The sequence below is a fragment of the Cheilinus undulatus genome, linkage group 5, assembly GCF_018320785.1.
Source record: "Cheilinus undulatus linkage group 5, ASM1832078v1, whole genome shotgun sequence".
Classification (NCBI taxonomy): Eukaryota; Metazoa; Chordata; class Actinopteri; order Labriformes; family Labridae; genus Cheilinus; species Cheilinus undulatus.
Genome location: NC_054869.1, coordinates 3,769,771 through 3,791,657, shown reverse-complemented (window position 1 = coordinate 3,791,657; position 21,887 = coordinate 3,769,771). Strand labels below are relative to the sequence as shown.

The 21,887-nt window shown below is 39.2% G+C and overlaps 1 protein-coding gene across 1 annotated transcript; it reads left to right on the top strand.

The window, feature by feature from the left end:
• Positions 1-4,628: 4,628 nt before the first annotated feature.
• On the top strand, positions 4,629-19,186 carry LOC121509504 (GTPase IMAP family member 8-like). The gene is made up of 5 exons (XM_041786928.1): positions 4,629-4,647; positions 6,214-6,855; positions 13,361-14,551; positions 16,216-17,173; positions 19,087-19,186. The coding sequence occupies exons 1-5, from the start codon at positions 4,629-4,631 to the stop codon at positions 19,184-19,186; spliced, it is 2,910 nt and encodes a 969-aa protein (XP_041642862.1).
• The last annotated feature ends 2,701 nt before the right edge of the window (positions 19,187-21,887 follow it).

Genomic DNA, 21,887 nt, shown 5'->3' with positions numbered 1-21,887 from the left:
AATTTGTCATTAAAGTAAAGGGACACTTAACCATTTTAAAACCCTCTAGTTTACGCATGAATGTAATATTTCACATTATAGCAAGAATAAAGCTCCATCATTCACTCAGTGGTCTGATGATGTCTGAAAGGTGAACCTTTAGATTACAGGAATATGGTCGATTTTTCAAAACGGTGTTCACTCTTAATTTTTGTACTTCTTTTTTTGTGAGTTCACCCACCATAAAATAAAAATATGACCTTTTAAGACCATCCACTGATATGGAGAACACATTTTAAGGGATAAAGCTGCTGCTATGACCTGTTGACTCCTGACTGTATGATGATGAACTTTAACCTATTTAGTTTCTCTCTCTCTCTCTCTCAGTCACCGTCTGTGGCAATAGCATGTTTCTATTTAATTGGTGTCAATTCATTATCAATATAAGTCTTATCAAGTTGTTTGGGATGCTGAAACTTTTGAAAATACGCTGTAATCAAGATGTCAGTGCGCTGAATTTTAGATAACATGCGCACACGGAGAGAGAGAGGGAGAGAGAGAGGGAGGGGGGAGAGAGAGAAAGAGGGAAAGCACCAAAGCAGGACTTGAATCGTGAAGCCTGAAGGTTTTCTGTGAAACTGTCAGGTCAATCAGAGGAGTTTATGTACTTCCCTGAAGTCTGCAGGCACAAACTGGGCGCTCATGTAGGCAGTGTGTAAACCCAGAGATCTGCGTAGGTTTACAGGTGCAGGCATAGTGCCGTTTCTGCCATGAAGCCGCGGCCAGTGGATGAGTAAAAACGCAGGACGAGTGGCCTACCTGTAAACAACACTGCATCAACTTCTCTTCCCTCGTGATTTTCACGCCTCATATCATGCATGTTAAGTTATTGTAACAGCGAAAACAAGGGCATTGTGCCACATAAATAGCCATCCGTGCGACACACAGCACACTGTGCACACACGGTGGGATACAGTGTGGGTGTATATGGATAAATGACTGATTTAAGCAAAACCTCGAGGCAGATAATCTGCCTCGAGGTACTTTTTGAATCGAATTACCCGGATAATTCGAGGAATCATTTCAGCCCTACACAAAACCACCAGTATCAGACATCGATAAGTCTGTTAAAAGAACATTTACCTCTTAGAAAACAACTTTGGCCGTTTCTCAATTCAAAGTTCACAAGTTTGAACTTGCCTTCTCTGCAAGTTCGGACTTCAGGGGTACGGGAGTCCGCTGAATGATCCTACTACTACTGGAACAGCAGCGGACTTGCTAGCGTCCCCTTCTACGTACCTACACGTCACATCCGGTTGTCCCGTCGCTAGCGTTTCCAAAAACACTGACATCGTCCATTTAGAATTTATCAAGGATGAATTTTATCCAACTCATCCAACGTTTCTGGTTTTTAAACACAATTCTATCACAAACAAGCAATTTATTTATATTTTTATGCAGCAGCAACAGTTACTTACAATTGTGTGACTTCTCCTCCGCCATTGTTTGAGTTTCCCGCTGAACGGTGCGAATTGCATTGTGGGATTGTAACTGTGAAAAGTCCGCTCAAGTTACGTCCAGCAGCAGACTTGGTAAAAGGGGCGGGGCGAGTCCACATCCGGGTACTTCGACCGAACTTGTCTCGATGCGGACTTTGAATTGGAACAGAACTTTGGCTTTCATTGATGACGTATCACAAGTCCTTAAGTCCAGAAGTAGGCTGAAGTATGCATATTGAGAAACAGCTTTTGTATTGGCCTACAAGACAGAATGTGGGTCCGTCACTGATTATGGTCCCCTGGAAACATTTATAGCTAATAACATTTCAAGAGCGTTTAACAATTATCTGCATGAACTAATACGTTATGGGGACAATGACTTTATATGTTGGAATTGGTAATAAACAAAACCACCGGTATCAGACATTGATAAGCCTGTTAAAAGAACATTTACCTAACCTGACACGCCAGATGGATTTGTTTCACACATCCATCTGGGAAAGCTTCAATAGGAAACATTTAAGAAAAGGCAGAGGATTTGAAAAAAGCTTGGAGTGTGATTGGATGAACGTTCTGTCTGTCACATCTCTACGGGGCAATCAGAGCAACAAAACACAGGACGAAGCTGCCATCGAGCTCTGCGTGCGCAGCTAGTGAGGGATAACGTGAAACATGGCGACTATAGACATGTAAGTACTCGACTTTTGTTGTTTTTGGAAAGAAAACAACTCACTGCTGTTCTTTGTTCTTCTTTTCATGAAGACATGTCATCAAGTTCTGATAAAATGGCACTTGAGCAGCATCCACGCTAATCTCTTCCTCCATAACTGCAACAGCTCTTGCTGCTCCATGTTTACATCTCAACTCTGCTGCGCCTGAAAGTACTGCCCCTTGTTGCTGATTGGTCCTGTCACTGTCTAACCGGGCCCAAACGGTTCAGACGGGAGCTTTGCAAGATGGATTCGCCAGTTAAAAACAAGGAAACGGGCGTAGCCATCTGCTTTGCAAGGTTAACATTTACCTCTTTGGAAACAACTTTGTTTTGGCCGACGTATTCAGGTTGTGGGTCCATCACTGATTATGGTCCCCTGGAAACATTTCCATTTTTGAGTTTGCTTGTGTTTTCTTGTTTGCTTGTGTTTTCTTGTTTGCTGTTGTTTTCTTGTGTTTTCTTGTTTGCTTGTGTTTTCTTGTTTGCTTGTGTTTTCTTGTTTGCTTATGTTTTTTTGTTTGCTCGTGTTTTCTGAGTTTGCATGTGTTTTGGTATTTGCATGTGTTGTGACCCTTCTCGGCCGCATCACATCACACTTCAGCATCATGAAGTGCTTTAATGCGGACTCTTTCATTTTCAGTGAGCTCTCCACGTTTTACCATTTTGAACAGGAATGAGGAATTCCAAACTGAATTCACCTTTTTGAACCCAAATTTGAGCCGGCTCACTGGGCTTCTCTGAGAAGTCAGAAATGAATCAAGCATAACATTCAACCACTAAAACTCATTTTTCTGTCCAGGAACGCAAGTAAATAACTATAATTTGACATATTAATCAAGAAATATTAATGTGCTTTACTATTTTTTCAGTTTTTTCTGTAAATCAGTAAATTTGAAAATTCATGGATAACAATAATAATTATATTTTAGCATTAAAAATATAATTTGGGTCAAAGAGCTTCTACATATTGGTGTATTAACCATTGCAGAAACATAAAAAATGATTTAGGTAATTACCAATGCTGTCAATTAAGGGCAGCTGTGGCATAAACCTTACTTTGGTTAGGGTTAGGGTGGTCTAATAAATTTGTTAAGCACTGTATATCCCACATGAAGTGAATGGGAGAGATTGTGTGCTTGTGTTTGTGTTTGTACATGTGTGCAACAGTTGCATGCATGTGTGAATCTGCACAAACTTCTCAGCCTCATGTTCCAGTAACTGCTATTAAACTATGACCGGGCCATGTGAGTAGGACAGACAGACACACTGTTTCATTAGATTGATTTCATTGTTTCTTTGTATCACAGCCACGTCCATTTGTAGTCATAATGTTACCTCAACTCATAGGGAGGGCCAACACCACCAAGTATATCAAGAAGACAGCTGAAGCTCAGGGGCCAGGTGATCAGCATCAGCTAATCAGGCCACACATGACTAAAACACATGAATAAAGTCTCCTGTCATGTACAGTGTTTCTCAACCATTTCACCGTGTCATTGTCCAGCTACATGCTGCTTCAGCTTGTACTTGGACATGACATTGTAATGACAAGTCGGGTCTATTGTCATAAATGACCTTGTGATGAAACCGGCTAACACCCCCGAGCCCCTCTTGTGATTTCCGTTAGTGGAAACTGTCTAGTAAATTCTCGCTCATCCATACATGAACATGAGAAAGACAGGCAACGAGGGATTGACGTGCATAGGGATTGCTTGGTGACATGTAAATGTACAACTGTGTGCCGTCAATATAAAATGATAATCAGCTTATAAATGGTCATTAACAACAATAATAACTATGAAATTATTACATAAATAAAGAGAGTGAGCAGGCATAACAGGCAACAAAAAGGGGAGGGTACATGTGTGGTGCATTTGTGCATATAAGGTTATTTTTGTGTGATTAGAATTTTTTATTAGTGCACAAATAGAGTGAGTTGATAGGTGTGATTATTTCAAAATATTGTGACCTTTGGCCTTTGACTGATAGTATTAAAGTCAGCATTTTTTTTTAAGTGAAGCAGATAGTTTTTCTTTTGGTATGTATATATATAAGTTTTTCAATATTCCAAGTTGACTTTTACCACAAGTTCCAGCACATGAGGACAGTTTTCTTGGTGATGGTTTGGGCTTTGAGGGGCAGCTATAGCTGTATATTTTACAGATACAGTAAATATTGTACCTTTATTTGTTTTTGTTAGATTAAATAACTTAAATTACTCTTTCAAGCACAACAGATTTTCAGAACAGACACAATCAAAGCAAAAAAAGAAACATCAAAAATACAAGTCATAAAAAGATTAATGATTATTCTTTGGGAAAGTTTTTCTGCATCATCAAACTTTTTTCTGTCTTTGCAGAGGATTGGTTTGTTGGCTTTTCAAACCCAGTTGTCTTCACCAGCTGAATAAGGCTCTGATGTTCTAGCCCAGTAGCATCATGGCAACGGACGCAGAGGGTGAGTCGAATCAGACTCTAGTAGAACACTCTTGTATGTTGATTTACATATACAGACAGTAAAATAATTGATCTCTTGGCCTTGAAGACTGTAATCGCTCATGACTAGAATAATCTGTGTTTCAGTCAAAGATGACCTGCATCCTCTGAGGTACAGTGGCAATCTTATCTGGAACTAAGGGGCCAAATCCAGCTCCTGAAAAACAAGCCCACACCATAATCCCCCCTCCACCAAACTTTACACTTGGCATAATGCAGTCAGACAAGTACCGTTCTCTTGGCAATTGCCAAACCCAGACTCGTCCATCAGATTGCCAGATGGAGAAGCGCGATTGGTCACTCCAGAGAACACGTCTCCACTGCTCTAGAGTCCAGTGGTGGCGTTCTTTACACCACTGCATCCCACACTTTGCATTCCACTTGATGATGTATGGCTTTGATGCAGCTGCTCGGCCATGGAAACCCATTCATGAATCTCTCTACACACTGTTCTTGAGCTAATCTGAAGGCCACATGAAGTTTGGAGGTCTGTAGCGATTGACTCTGCAGAAAGTTGGCCACCTCTGCGCACTATGCGCCTCAGCATCAACTGACCCCCCTCTGTCATTTTATGTGGCCTACCACTTGGTGGCTGTCGTTCCCAATCACTTCCACTTTGTTATAAAACCACTGACAGTTGACTGTGGAATATTCAGGAGCCAGGAAATTTCCCCACTGGACTTGTTGCACAGGTGGCATCCTATCACAGTACCACACTGGAATTCACTGAGCTCCTGAGAGCGACCCATTCTTTCACAAATGTTTGTAGAAACAGTCTGCATGCCTAGGTGCTTGATTCTATACACCTGTGGCCATGGAAGTGACTGAGACACCTGATTTCAATGATTTGGATGGGTGAGTGAATACTTTTGGCAATATAGTGTAACTAAGGTATTAATTTCAAATGATAACTATTAACAGGAACAATTGTTCCAGCCTGTGCAGTGCCATTTATGAGCATATATCAGACAACATGTAGCGTTTATTTACTGAGATGAAGGGAAAAAAGTCGGCTGGTCAGGATTTCATCATCAGGAGAGATTGTCTTTTGTTGCTTTTGCTTGAAAGCAGACACTAACGCTGAAGATAAATGAACAACACCACATATTTACTGACTTGTGAATCAAACAGGTCACAGGAGTTTTGATGGAGGAAATTTTAGTAGCCTACAAAAAAGCCTGAATCCTTATGTCGACTTTAAGATGTGTTGTTTCCAAATTATTTACAGGGTACCTGCTGTGAAACATTCAGAATGTAACATGCTTTGCATCACTTTGTGTGCCTCTCTGCCTGTACTGCCCAGTGCTGCATTGCTCTTCTCTCTAACCTCCTGCCATCTGTCATGCTCTACCATTTCATTCTCACACAGCTGGCACATGCACAACCAACTGACAAACAGGAATCTTGGTCAGTTGAGAGCGTACACACAAACCATATAGCCAATCAAACAAAAGATTTCAGCCCTATTATGCAGCTTTCAATTGCAAAGGTGTCTTAATCTTTTGATGTCTTTGTGTTTTTTCAACAGTGTCAGAGCTGAAGGTTGTTCTGCTGGGAAACAGCTGGTCTGAGAGGAGATCAGTGGGAAATTTTATCCTGGGAAAGAATGTGTTCAACACTGAGGAAGAACCAGATAGATGTCTCAAAATGGACAGAACATTACAGGGGAACAATATAGTTCTTATCGACACCCCAGATCTGATGAAATGCAAATCTCAAGAACAGCTGGCTAATTTTGCCAAAAACTGTGCAGCAATCTGTGATCCTGGACCTCATGTGTTCCTGCTGGTTTTACAGCCTGAAGACTTCACTGAGGAACACAAAGACAGTCTCTGCAGAGTTCTTGACACTTCTGGTGATCGATCATTTGATCATTCCTTGTTACTGATATCAGCACCAAGAGAGGAGAGTCAAGGGTTAAGGAAAACATACAAGTCACTCCCTCCACTGGCAGACATGATCAAAAAGTGTAAATACAGATACTTGGAGAGAGAGAACCTTGAACTTCCAGAGCTGCTGACACGTTTGGGTCAAATTGTAAAGGAGAACAATGGAGATCACGTCAGCTATGAAGCATTTGAGGAGCCAACAGCTACACTACCAGGTCATGATCAGAGCTCCCACCAAACGGAAACTCAGACTTCTTTTACAGATACAATTAAGGCTGCTGGTAAGTGCAGAAACAATCCTGACAACAATGAAGCATCGTACAGACAAATCTTATTTTACTTAGAATGTGAATCTGATCTGCAGATTAATATGGTCTTCTATTTACAGGGATAACTGCAGCTAAAAAAATGAATCCACTAAACTGGATCCCAGGAAAAACCCCTCAGAGTCAGAGTGAGTAAAACCATCACAGTGTTAATCATATGTAAGTAGATAGTTTTGTTTTTCACCTCCATTAACCCAGAGACACAAAATTTTCATTTATTATAAAGAAGATTTCAACTATGATATATTTCCTTTTTATAGATTGACAAATTTAAGTTTATTAGATGAGATTTTCCTGTTACATGGAGAGGGCTACTACAGGAACTAAACATAACATAATAAATGTAAAATTCTGAGAACAATTCCTTAAAATTCTCAAAAAATGCCATCAGGTTCTTTAAGTACCTGTTGTAAAACTCAAAGAGAAGTTGTTCTGTCTCTACACTACCTTATTTATGATTATTTAAACGTTTTACAGACTCTGAATCCCTTACCAGAGGGCAGCAGCTCATATACGTAGAACATGTGTTATCTGTGTCATCTTTCTCCCTGGCCCAGGTGAGATGCTGTTTTAGGACTAAATTATTAATTCCCTTCAATTACTTGAATACCTGAGGTGTGAGTGAGGATGATTCTGCAGTCTCAGGTTTCTAAGGCCCTGTCCACACAGTGACGAAAACGATATATTGCCGTTTCATTTTGAAAAAGTTCTCCATAAAGATGGGATTGTTTCAGGAAATATCTGCGTAAACATGGAGCCACTGAAAATGACTGAAAACGCTGTAGAACATATGCCAAGCCCTTATGTGGCGCTGTATTGCTGCCACGGAAATGCACCAAAAGAGAAGAAGAAGATGACAGAAAACTGACACACACTTTCTTCTAGTTGTCCTTCTGGTTGTTCTCTGCGTTGGATTTAAGAACATCTGGTGTGTGCGTTTCGCGGTGGTGTTGAAGAAGCATCAGATTTTGCTGTAAAAGCCATAACAAGCCCACTAGCTTCTGCAGCACGAACACAATCCTGTAATCAACCATTATTGTTTTGGTCGGACCCACGAAGGCGTCTTCAGTGAGCTACACTGTGTGTGACATAATTGTTTCAAGAAAGATGCGGCTAGCCATCCACACGGACACGAAACGGTCGTTCGTTTATGAATTTATGCACTCTGGGACCCGGTTGCAAAAAGTATCGTTTACAGTAACCCGAAACGCCATTTGTGTGCAGATGAAACACGGATATGATAAAAAACTTTTGCGTTTACACCTGAATTCGTCTCCTTGTGGACGGGGCCTAAGGCAGCTTTGCTGCTTCGTGTGTGGGGTAGGAGAGGGTTTGCACTTGAAAGGGGTCATCAAGTGGGCACTTTCCTTTCTTCAGTGCCTGACAGGGCTTTGATGGCTTGGCATTGGGAAGGCCTCAAATTCCCAGGTCTTTAAGCAGCCTGCTTGTTGACTTGCCCATGAAGCCTATGCAGCTAACTTCAACTGGTTGAATCTTGGCTTTCCAACCACGTCATTCAGTATCAGCTGCCAGCTCAATGTGCTTAAGGCTCTGGCACTCATAGGCCTCCTCCTAGGGCAGTTAGCTCTATGATGTACACAGTGTGAAGGAGGACCAGAGCACACGGTCTGGTGTGAGGTTTGTTGTGGTGATCTTGGAAGGGAAACAGAGCCATTGATTTAGATCTTCCTCTAGCTTCCAGTCTCGTGCCCCTCCCAGCTGGCCAAAGTCAGATGGTGTACAGTCCTTGACTTGTATTGCTCTTTCACATTTCTTGCGGATGCAAGATGAAATGATTGTTTCCAGAGTAGCTACTCAGCACTTCAGGGCCTGGCTGTGCTGCCAGGTGAAATGGCCTTGTGCCAGGCTTGTTTTGCAGCCAACCAGAACGTGCTTTAGGTTTGCTGAAGATGGACAGTGGGGGCATGTGAGGTTTGAGGGAGATGGCAGGATATCATAAATGGCTCTTTACATTAAGCTGGTTTGAAATTCTACCATGCCCAGCAGGTTCCTCCAATGAACTGTCTTCTCTTAACTCCCTAACATCTCACATGCCTGTGAGATGTCCTTTGCGCACATTGCTACCTGCTCTTGCCAATGCACCTCCTCAACAACCATACCTGCCCTGTGCCAGGATGATATGCTGTATCTCCAAGGCCAAGACCTCCTCCCCCATAATGTATGATGCCAACAATGTCTTTGTGCCTGATGTCTGATGATGTCTATGGTTCAGGAGTAGCTCCACACTAGAAAATTGACTAGTCCCTTTTCTAGACCCGTCTGTGTGGTGGCTCTTGATCCACTGACTCCCTGTCCACTTCAGCTCCCCTGAGTTCTTGAATCGCTTTCCTTGGCAGTCCCCTGAATTCTTGAGCTCATTCCTGTTGCTTGTGCTCCTTTTCTTACCACACTTTTCCCTTCCAGTCAACTTTCCATGACCCTGCTTTGATACAGCCTCTGAGAACAGCCTGTCCTTCCAGCAGTGATCTTCTGTGGATTACCGTCCTTATGAAGGGTGTCAATGTTTGCCCTCTGGACAACTATCAAGTCAGTAGTCTATCCCATGATGGTGGTTGGGTGTACTGAATATGTATACATTTTAACTTTTTGAATCACATCAGGAAAATTACTTTTTTAATTTTTTTTATTCTTAGCCTTTTTTGAGATGTACCTGAATCCCATTAAAACTTCTCCAGAAGAATTTGGAGCTCAGTCTTTTAAATGTTGTATTTCTTGCACATTTTCTCCGTGAGCTGAATTTCAGTCCCCTACATGACTGATAAACCTCAACAACTGGTGCACGAGTGGCCACAAAGGGGCGCTGTCTCAAACCCCAGATGTTTTGCAGAAGCCATGCCCACAATGTTACATAAACTAATTAATTGTTGCACAAATCTGAAAAACCCCTGAACATTTTTGGGTATGCTGCATATATGAATGCAAACAGATCATTTTTTTCACAAAGAGAGAATTTTCCTGATGGCCCCTGAGTATTTTACCCATCCTCCAGTACTCCCTGGCCTGACAGGGAAATCTTCCTACTGTGAGATAAAGCCAAATGTGAACAAAGCAATTCAGGTTTTTTTTTTGGGACAAAACTCCTGAAGATGTCTAGAAATTCTCTGGAGTGCATAGATAAAAACAGCTATGCAGTGTAAGTTGACTGCCCACTCTTCTCTGCTTGACCACTCACTCTGTCTTAGAAGTTGAAGTCAGCCTCTGTCGTAACTTATCTTTAAAGGTGAGCATCTATCCCAGGTATCTGTTTTTAAATAATATTATTTCAGATAGTAAAACATAAATATATGAGTATGTAATTTTAAAGACTGAGCTTCCGTCAGGTCAGTACTGATAATTATTGTATATGAAACATGATAAAACTTTTTGCATTCCTACACAGCGGTCACTGAGGCAATGTGAAGGAAAGAGGAAGTAAGGTAAAAGATTGAAGAAGCGGTCATATACTATAGTTATTGGTTGGATAATTCAGAATTATAATAATTCTGGATCTGAATCCTGAAATATAATAATAAATTCAGGATTCAGGGAGAACACAGCTGCTACACACTTCTCTTTTCATACATAATTTGATTTACTAGTGAGTTACATTAACAAGGAGGGATTAGCAGTGTTAAGAATGACCATTTATAACTCTAGAGTTTGAAATTACCACAGAAAATAAATTAATAAAAAAAAATCGGTAGATAATTTTTGTTTCACTCAGGCTAATGAGTGTAAAACCTAAAGGATGGAATAATACAGAAAATTAGGTTATAACACAATTTTCTGCTGAAGATAAGTGTGAGTGAAAATGAGTTATCCTCATTTGCACTTTTGGAGGGTTTTATTTTTTTTAAATTAAAGAATAAATGGAAAGTTTCTGTTCTAATAGAACATAAAATATAAGATCTGTTTCAAAAAATATTAAAAAAATATCGTCAGTAACACTTTTTCTTACAGAAAGAAAATTGTTATCATTCAAAATCTTTATCAGGAGGTCACACCGAAAAAATATCTAAAATTGGAATGGCCAATCAAATATGAATCTGTACACCTCTGATTAATCAACACACATTTATTTAAAAAGAACAAAGTTTGCATAGCTGTGGCCTCTTAATTTTGCTGTCAAGTCCACAGGATTGATGCATTTAACTATAAAATATATATCTTTTTTTTTTTTCCCGTGGGGGCATGACCCCTGAGGACAGTTTGAATTCCCCCAATTTAGCTTCCTAAAATCCTGAACACTGTGTGACTCTACATTAGTCAGGACTTCCCCACTACCTCTCCTTAATACTAGTACTACTGTTACTAGGTCTGCTTCTACCTTTACTAACAGATCTACACTGAAAAAAGTACAACAATGCTGTTGTTGGATTGATGTAATTTTTCGTTTTATAACAGCCTAAAATCATTGATTTATTCATTAAATCTAAATCTTCTAAATTATCCTAATGGTTGAACCTATATTTTTTAAATTTAAACTGGCAGCTGGACACCAAATTAAATTCTGTCATTGGATCAATGTATTTTAATTGCATTAAGCCTGCTGTGCACATGCACATTCATAACAACATCCCGTAGGTCCCGAGTGGATTCAAAAAACACTTGATGCAGCAGCAGCTGTCAGTTTCTGAGTGGCTCTCCCTCTACACTCCAGCACAGGCAGCCAGCGACCCGACTTCAACTGAGAAGAAAGTGCCAAGTTGATAACGGACAGGAAAAACATTAGCTTTGTGTGCAGTTGGATTAATCCAAATATAATTTATCCTTAGCCGTCATGGCTCCCTCTTAGAGATTGCGCTTATTGATGAGGTTTATCTCCAGAGGTTACAAATATGTCAGCCCAAGTTCAGAGACTGTCAGTTTCTTGTTTTCTGAGATGTTTTTGTTCTTACATGGTTGCCATTTCACTGCAGTATTTTAAAGGGGACATATCATGCAAAAATCACTTTTTCAGGTTTTGCTAACAAAAATATGTGCCCCTGGCCGGTTCAAAGTCCCCTTAAACACCAGAAAAATCCATCCATCCATCATTCCACCCTCTCTTTCTCCACCTTTCAGAAAATGTGTGCTGAAACAAGCCGTTCTCAGATTTTCCCCTCATGATGTCATGTGGGGAGTTAGCCCACCCCCAGATTTGGTTGACCCTCCCCATTTGGAATAAAATTCCACTTTCCTCTCTTGATCCTCCTCTCAGCCACCTGCTGAGATGCTGGATACCTTAATTGGTTACCCTGCTGACTTTTGATTGGGAGATTTATGGTTGGAATCCCAGTCAGGTCCCAAACTTTGGATAGAAGTGCCTGAAACATCAGGAGAGCAACATCCATTTCCTGCAAGAATCCTATACTATTGTTTTTTCAGCAATAAACTTAACAGGCATGTTTTGGGGACCTCTGAGACCTATATAAACTTGTCTTAAAGGGCAAAATATGTCCCCTTTAATACTTTTCTGCCCTCCCATCAGGCCAAAATAGCAGGAGTTTTAAGGAAAAAATATGTTGAGTTGACTGGATGGGTAAAGGACTGTGTGCTGTATTCTCTGTTTAAAGCATTTTTAGAAAATTTAATTTGCTTTACTTTACATTCAAAATAAAAACAACTATCATTTCTTCCTCCAACGTTTATAAAATGGTTGTATGAACTTAAACATTTTAAGTTCAAATGAGTAGAATATTTATATTGGTTGATAAATGAAATATTTAGTTTTAGTTTAGGACAATTAAAAATAATTAGGTTTGCTCAATCTTCAAACATAATTTCTATGAAATAAAAAAATATAGATTTATCTGATTTTAAAAAAAAATAACTGATTCAATTAAAAATGTTTTGTGTGATTGATTACTTCATTTTTTTTTAAATTTAACCAATGTTTTATTTTTTTCGGTGTAGTCCCACTCATAAACCACAAAATAATTTCAAGCTAATGCAAATCAAATGCCAAAAAATCCACTCACTAAATGTTAATGCTAAGTTTTCAGTCCAATAAAATACCTAGTAAATTATTAGAGGCATTCATAAGCCAGTTTAGGTAACAGGTTTATTTCTGACGATGAAACTTTAATGTGCCTCCCTACGAATTTTTTTTTTTTTTTTTTCAATTGAGTGAATAGAGGTATTTGCTAGGATTAAGACTTTTTAACTGAATTAAGCCATTAGTCTGGTGTAAAAGCAGGATGTGGTGTTGCATATAAAATATTGATTTTCTTAGTTAAAAAAAATATATAATGGAAAAAATGTAAATTTCTGGAGACAGATAAAATAAGGACAATTTTAGAGAAAATTCCTAGTCATATCCAAAACACCTTAACAGGAGTTGGTCTTTTAAACACAGCCTTCAATCAGGGTTTATTCATGATTCAATTCAACTTTGTAGTCTGCAAAACAATTACTGTAAAACAGTATAACTGCAATAAACATTCAAATGATCACTCTACTTTTTTCTGTTGCATTACAGCATCGACAATCAGGATTGTGCTACTGGGAAAGAGTAAGGACAAACAGACAACACTTGGTAACATCATCCTCAGAGACCGTCCTTTTCATCAACAAAAACTTCAGACCAAACACTCAGAGGCCCAAACTGGAGATTGTAGAGGAAACACAGTAACAGTAGTGAAAACTCCAGACATGTTCAGTCTGTCTGTGGAGGCTGTGAGGAGAGAGGTGAAGAGCTGTGTGAGTCTTTGTCCTCCTGGACCAAATGTTCTGCTGCTGTTAGTGAAACCTTCTGATTTCACTGAAGAGAACAGACAAACACTGAAGTTCATCCTGAGTTTGTTTGGTCAAGATGCTTTTAAACACTCAATGGTCATCATGACACACAGAGAGGACACACAGAGACCTGTAAAGAAGCTGATTGAAGACTGTGGAGGAAGATGCAGCTATATGCTTGAAGGTGATCATAGTTGGTTAATGGAGAAAATTGAAGCCATTGTGTGTGAGAACAAGGGAAACTTCCTCACCTTAACTAAAGAGTTCACAAGACCAAAGTCTGAACTCAACAAACCAGCTCTAAACCTGGTTCTGTGTGGGAGAAAAGGATCAGAGAAGGCTTCAGCAGCAAAGGCCATTTTAGGTCAGACAGGATTTTATCCAGTCTCCAGCTCATCAGAGTGTGTTAAACATCAGGGAGAGGTTTGTGGACGTTGGGTTTCCCTGGTGGAGCTTCCTGCCTTGTATGAAAAGCCCCTGGATGAAGTGATGAAGGAATCACTCAGATCTGTCTCACTCTGTGATCCTGAAGGTGTCCACGCCTTCATCCTGGTCCTACCTGTGGGTCCACTCACTGATGAGGACAAGGGAGAGTTAGAGGCCATCCAGAACACATTTGGGTCTAAAGTCAATGACTTCACAATGATTCTGTTCACCATCAACTCAGATCCTTCAGCTCCAGAAGTTGTCACCTTTATTAACAAAAGCATGGACATCCAGGAGCTCATACAGAGCTGTAGAGGATCTTTTATTCTCAACATCAGAGACAGGCAGCAGATCCCAAAACTGTTGGATAATCTAGAGAAACAAAGATGTGGAATGAAAAAGCAACCACTCAGCTACACCACAGAAACATTTGTGCATGCTCAAGTGGAAAAGATTGGCACACTTCAGGCTGAAGTCCAGTCACTGAAGAAGAAGAGCAGGACTCTTGGTGAGTAAATTACTGAGTAACAACTATGAATAAGGCTGCATTCACTACAGGGTCTCACCAAATGATTATTTCAATAATCAGTTAATCAGGTTGTTATCATTATTTCCCCAGTTAAACGATGAATCTGATACTTGAAAAATAATTTCCAGTCCCTTTATCAAAAAACAGAACATGGATGTCCCAGAGATGTTGAAATCATTTAAAAGACCAATTCTGATCATTTTTAAATAAAACATTTTAAGATTCTGTTGCGTTTAATAACTTTAATATGCCACAGAATAAACAAAAATATTATATGCTTTACAATGTGTTAAAGACGGTTTTCTTATTTAACCTCTCTCTTCACTAACATACATTATTCTGATGACAATAGCCTGCTGGTATGCTTTGAATGAAGGAATTAAATTATCGTGGGAGTATAGTCTCAGTGTACTAATGCTTTTACTACCCTTGATGAACATTTTATCACAGAAAGGTTACAGATTTAACTAATCAAGCAACCTTTCACACCTTTATTAGGGTGAGCCTCCACTTTAAGGGTTAGTGGTTTTCTGACTCCTTAGTTTAAGTCACTCAGTGCTTAGCCAATCTGTCGTTAGCTTGTTTGTGCTTGCTCTCACTTATTCATTGATGGTCACACAAACGTACTCTCACACACACAGACAGCTGCTTCTCTTGCTCTGTTTCTGCAGCTCATACTCATCCTTCCTCTCTCCTGCTAGAATTTCTGCTGACATTTAGGAGCAGTGGGGGAAATATCATGGATTAAATGAATGTCCAACAACCAACTTGTATTTTTATCCAGTCATGTCTTGCAAGAGAAATTGAAACTAAAGTTTGGCATTAAATCAGTGTTAAATCTGATCTTGTCCAATCAGATTAGGAGATATTGTGAATCAGTTGCACTGAGTACAGGAGTCTGATACAGGCTGCACATCTGATAAAGTAATGTGAGCATTAAAACAAATCTGAGAAAAGAGTCAGAGTTGAGCTTTAAGGTGAGTCATGTCAACACAAAGATATGTCACATACAAGACACTTTAAAACAAATGTTTTAGTTTAGTAGGAATTAATGGAACTTAAACGGCTCTTTAGTGACAAAGTCTTCATCAGTCTTCTGTACACTCACACACCAACCATGATCTGATCACACCTTCCCTGTTCCTGCTTTTGTCTTCTTCAAGTAGAGCTGCTCATACAGCACCATGTCACTGTGTTTGAAAAGTGATACAAATAAAGTTTATAAATTATAATCAGCTCCAAGGATTGTGGAATTTCATCAATGATTTAAACAATATACTTGGAGAAAAAAAAACACTTCCTTGGAATAAAGGTCAACATTACAATTATTAGTTTAATTTTCATTATGAATGTGAACCACCATCTCAGCCCAGTGAGGATCTCTAAACAACAACAGTGTTGGCGACAACAAGTCAGATTGCAGGGTTGTTTTTGGGCCTTTGCCTTTATTAGATGGGACAGCTGAAGAGAGACAGAAAATATGGGGAGAGAGGCGGTGGAGACTGGATTTGTAAGATCCAAACATTTCAAGACTAAAGATAAAAAAAGGGAAAGAAAAACATTTCTAATGCTTTACCTCTGCTGTGTCACTGTGTCACTCTACAGTGACTGAATCAGTAACTCCAAACCTTTTTAATTTACAGGTGATGATGAGAGGCTGAACCCAAAGAATCTGAAGATTGTGCTGATAGGGAAGACTGGAAGTGGAAAGAGTTCTTCAGGAAACACCATTCTGGGAAGAGAGGAGTTTGAGTCTGAACCAAGCCAAACATCAGTCACCAAACAATGTCAGAAAGCTCATGTTGAAGTGAACGGTCGTCATATTTCTCTGGTTGACACTCCTGGTCTGTTTGACACAACCTTGTCCCATGAAGAGGTTTATGAGGAGATGATTAAATGCATCAGTCTTCTGGCTCCAGGACCACACGTCTTCTTGTTGGTGGTAAACATCGGCAGATTCACAGATGAAGAGAAGGAGGCAGTAAAACTAATCAAGGAAGGCTTTGGGAAGAATGCTGAGAAGTTCACCATCATACTTTTAACTGGAGGAGATTCAATAAGTAGGAGGAAAATGTCTGCTGAGGAGTACATTGAAAAGAAATGTACTGCCTCCTTTAAGAAACTGGTCGATGACTGTGGAGGAAGATACCATGTGTTCAATAACTATGATGACCAAAACAGAGAACAGGTCAGTGAGCTGATCGCCAAGATCGACTCAATGGTACAGGAAAATGGAGGCAGCTACTACAGCAATGAGATGCTGCAAGAAGCTGAAGCAGCGATAAAGAAAGAAACAGAGAGGATCCTGAAGGAGAAGGAAGAAGAGATGAAGAGGAAGGTTGAAGAACTCCAAAGAAAACATGAAGAAGAAATGGAAGCAATGAAAAGAAGAATGGAAGAACAACGAGCAGAAACTGAAAAACAGAGGGAGCAGAGAGAGAACCTGCTTAGAGAGAAAGAGAAAATCATCAACCAAGAAAGAGAAGAGAGAAGGAGAGAACAGATAAGTAGAGAAGAGGAAGACGAGAGGAGAAAGCAACAGGAAGAAATTCAAAGAAGAGACTGGATAGAGAGACTTGCTGAGTTGGAGAAAATGAAACAGTCAGAATCAGAGGAAAATAAGAAAAGACTGGAGGAAGCTGAAAAAAAACTGAAGAAAGAAAAAGATGACTGGGAGAAAAAACAAAAGCAAATGTGGGAGGAACGATCTCAAGAAAATGAAAAGATACGACAGGAGGAAGAAGAGAAACGAAAAAAGCTTGAAGAAGAATATGAGAAAGAAAAAAAAAATAATGAAAAGAGAAGAGAAGAAGAGGACCAGAAGAGACGAGAAGAAGAAGAAAAAGAGAGAAAAGCCATTGAGGAAAACCACAAGGCAGAAATAGAGAACCTGAAGAAAACATTTGAAGAAGAAGCCAGAAAGAAAGCTGAAGAGTTCAATGAATTCAAAGAGAAAAACCAAAAGGAATATGCAGCCCTGAAGAAGGAACACCAGGTGGAAATCAAAGCCAAAGATAAGAACTATGATCTCTTAAAGGCACTCTCAGACCACAAAGAACAACAACTAAAGAAAAAACATCGAGATGAACTCCACCGTGTGGTAAAATGTGTGAGGAAAAAGAACAAGAATCTGAAAAAAATTAACAACTTATTGACAGAACATGAAAAACAAGTGAATAAGGTGAAAGAAGAAGACAAGAAAACCCTGCAGGACAAACAGGAAACAGAACTAACTGATCTTTTACAGGAGCTCATGGATGAGTCATCATGGTGTTCGATTTTATGAAATGTCATTTTTGAAGATAAAACGACGCATTTACTCTCCATGAAAAACACATTTTTACATCTGCCTGTTTTTGTCTTCATTTGGTTTCAAAAACAAATCATTTAAAAGAATCTGAGATGTGATGTTTTTAAGCACACTACACTGGAATACATACAGAGAAGTGGCCAGTGTGTCTGAGACAGTAATTTTTTTTGTTTAGTTGTAACTGCTTAAATATTAACTCCCCATGTAATCAGTGTGTATAGTTAATTGATCATTTGATAGTGTGGTTGAACTGCTACTTCTTACAACACTCTGTAAATGCAGAAACTAAGACATAACTGTAGATTTCTGTCTGTGTTTACCTCCCAAGACAAAATGTATTTTGTCTTTAATATTTTTCTGCAAGTTAAAATCAGGGTTTAATGGCTGAATGTGTCCCTGAATCTCCATAGTAATTTGGTGAAAATGTGATCTTTGTCTTTGTGCTTTTATTTTAGCCATTAATTATCATTATTCTAATATAGATCCAGGACAAGAGCCTGTCGTTTTGCCGATGTAATATTTATGCTGTATTGTTTGCTGTTGTTTTTGACTGTTTTGTTTGAAATTATGCCTTTTTGGACATTTTCTCTTTTTCTAATAATCACACTGGGTAAAAACTGAATCAGCCCAGAAAAGAATGACCTCAACAACTGGAGGTTTGTCATTAAAAAGAATCTTTCTTTGTTTTTTTTTTTTACAAATTAAAGAAGAATGACTTTACTTGTGAAGAAAGAAAAGAAATCAACGAAAAGTCACCAAGAAATCAGATAATATAATGATGACATTGTGATGATGATAAATACTTTGATTTTTCTGTTTCATATCATGTTAATGAAGGGATGGTTTAAACTGATATTATCCACTTTGGACAGAATTCAAGTGAAAAAAGTCCTGTGTTTGATCTTTGCTGTCTGGTTTGTGGTGTGATTTGATGTATGAATAAATGTTTCCCTGTAGTGCTGGACAGAATTTTGCTGATAAAACTAAATAAAATGATAAAACAGAGCAGAGCTCACAGTTTTGTATTCACATTCACTATAAATACTTTTGAAAGGTTTGGGTGTTCTGTCAGGGACAAATCTTATTCCCCTCTATATGATTCCCTGACAGTTCATATGGCTCATAGCTGGACCTCATATAGGAACATGTATGGGGGTTGATTTGGTGAACTTTGGCCCTTATATGGCCCCAATGTGACTGACAGACTGAACTCCATATCATCTCCAGAACCTCCAGAACCTAACCTCATCTATACCAAACCTTTGGTCAAATCTGGCCCAGAGCTTAAAGACCCTGTAAAGTGAAATACAAAGTTTTTGTCTTAAAACACTACATTTGTTGGAATATGGTTGTTGTAAATGTGAAAACACTGAGCTCTACATGTGACTGAATTTTAGATTTAGACTGTTAGAAACCTTTAACCTCTTTCCTGGCTTGGTTTCGTTTGGGCAGGGTCAATGACCCCGCCCCTCTAACACTACAATCTAAAATCACAGAGCAGTTCATCTCAGTCCAGTCTGTTGTTAGCTGATGGCACTGCCTTTATTGAAAGTTAACAGTCAGTTAAATGCTGTTTTTCTGTTCATTGTGAAGTAAATTTACCAAATCTATCAGCCACAGTGGTCTATGGATCATTTAGAGCAGTGGTACTAAACCTTATTCTACTCAGGAGCCACATTGTCTTAAAGATACTTCTGCAAGAGCCACAATCCAAAACCAGGGATGCGATAATCAATCTATCCATAGTTGAAATGAAACAGTGAATTGGTGGATTAATACTTTGTTAAATGGCATGAAACAGGCTACATAAAATGTCTGTATCGTGTCAGAAGAAAGGATATTTCACAGATAATAAGCATGTTTTTTATTTATGTAAATTCAACCTGGACTAAAGTCTTTTTAAAATATCAGAACGTGTCGACTTAGAGCTATGAGAAGCTTTTCAAAGACATGATGAATCATGGGTGTCTGTTTGAGTATTTATATTTGATATTTGGACATTTACTGTAGTTCTGTGACTCTGTTAACTTAAAGTTATGCTTTCTAGTTTTTTTCCTCTCATTATTATTGCTTTTAGCTAAAGGGGGAGGGTCCCCATAGTGGTCTTTGCCCTGGGCCTCCAAATGGCTAAAGCCAGCCCTGCCTCACACCTGCAGCTTCCCCTCACAAATCATTCTGCCAGTTTGTTGCTTTCATTTTTCTGTTTCTGCCCTTTTGACAGTATTTATTATTAGTACGTTTAAGATCAAATAAAACACCCACGTTTGGACAAGTTTTACTCAGTTTTACATTATTTCAAAATGTGATCCGTGTGTGTTTGGCTCGTTGATGATGATGCGCATCGCAAAAGTCATCATCAAATGCGAGTATGGGAGAGCATTGGCAGGAAATGACTGAAGAAATGTGTTAAAACGAGGGAATTAGAAGCTTCACCTTGAAGACAGCACACCTCTATGAATGAACTTACTGAAGAGACACGCCATCAGAGGACTTCCTCTGCGCTCTTTTACACACGTTCCTCCATCCAGCGCACATCTGACAGTAATAATACACAAGTTTTCATTTGAATGTGGAAGTTAAAGTCTGTCTTCTTTGTGTGGTCTGAGATTTATTGATATGACTTATTGCAGTCTTTACTGCTGACAGTTTTCACCTTTATAGAGGATTTCGGGAGGATTTTTTTAAAAGTAAGCCTTAAAAGAGCCGCAACTGGTCACTAAAGAGCCACATGCGGCTCGAGAGTCGTGGGTTGAGTATCACTGATTTAAAGCATCATAACAGAGATTTGAGCCAGAAAACAGACTTTGTCTCTTCTCTGGACCAGAGCCAGGCAGCTGTGCTCTGATCATAAGGTCAACATTCAGATTGTTACATTTTTAAAATTTGAGAGGATCGTATTTCTCCTGAGTGGGCGTGGCTTCAGTTCATTCAACAGACACGCCCACACCATCCTGGAGCAGATTTTACTGCCTCATTTTTCATGATTTTGATGCCTAATTTTATAAACCTAGAGATGTATTATTTTACTGAAATTAGATTAAGGGGTTTATAAGACAGTGACCCGTCATACAACAAACCTAAATACATATTTATTTTCTCTTTATAAGGTCTTTAAATTTTTTAATAGACTTTATGTTCAGATGTTTTCTGATCCCACACTGAGACCAAACACTGTAAATGTGATTAGAATTTCTGAATGAAACACAAGATACTTGTGCCCTATCAAGAGGATCAGCGCTCAGTGAAAAAAAAAGGGAGAAAAATGAGACAGATTAGGGAGAGAGAGAGAGAGAGAGAGCAAGCAATATACAAATACAGAATAAATACAGTAAAAATTTACACAGATACAATCAGCTGTTAACGCCTTCTAACAGCTGATTAAGGATCAGCTGGTTGATGATAAACCATTCCATCATAATCTGGTTGCCGGGCAACCAGAGCTGTTGGCAGCAAGAAAGATGCACTCTTGTGTTATGTCTCTGAATTGTAGTGCTATGTCAAAATTAAGTTGACAACATATGTTGAAACCAAGAAGACAACAAGAAGATTGATAGTGTAGAAAAACACAAAAAAGAAGACCTCTGTCTCAACTACAACTCCTGGCTAGCTTAAAAGCTAACAACAACTGCCAGTAAAGGAACACTGCCTGATCAACAGGAGACGACTGAATGCTACCTCTAGTCTATCCAATGATTCCTTCAGTCTCTCCATGAGTCTCTGATGGGACAGACTAAGACTCAAGGAAAAGACTCAAGCCAGAGATGTACCTATAGGTGTATTCTCAAAAAACATCTTCTAAAAACAAAACACCCTTGAAGCCAGAGTAACGATGAGTCTTGAACGCGAACGACAGGACAACAACTTGTAGTTTACAACTTTAATAACAGAAAGTTGTACATAAGAGTCAGGTCGCACGGTCAAAAACTGTCTCGCTTCTATGCTGAGCTGGCTTCATCTCTCCGCCCACACAAGCTTACGCTGCGTATCAAACTAAGTAGGTCACGT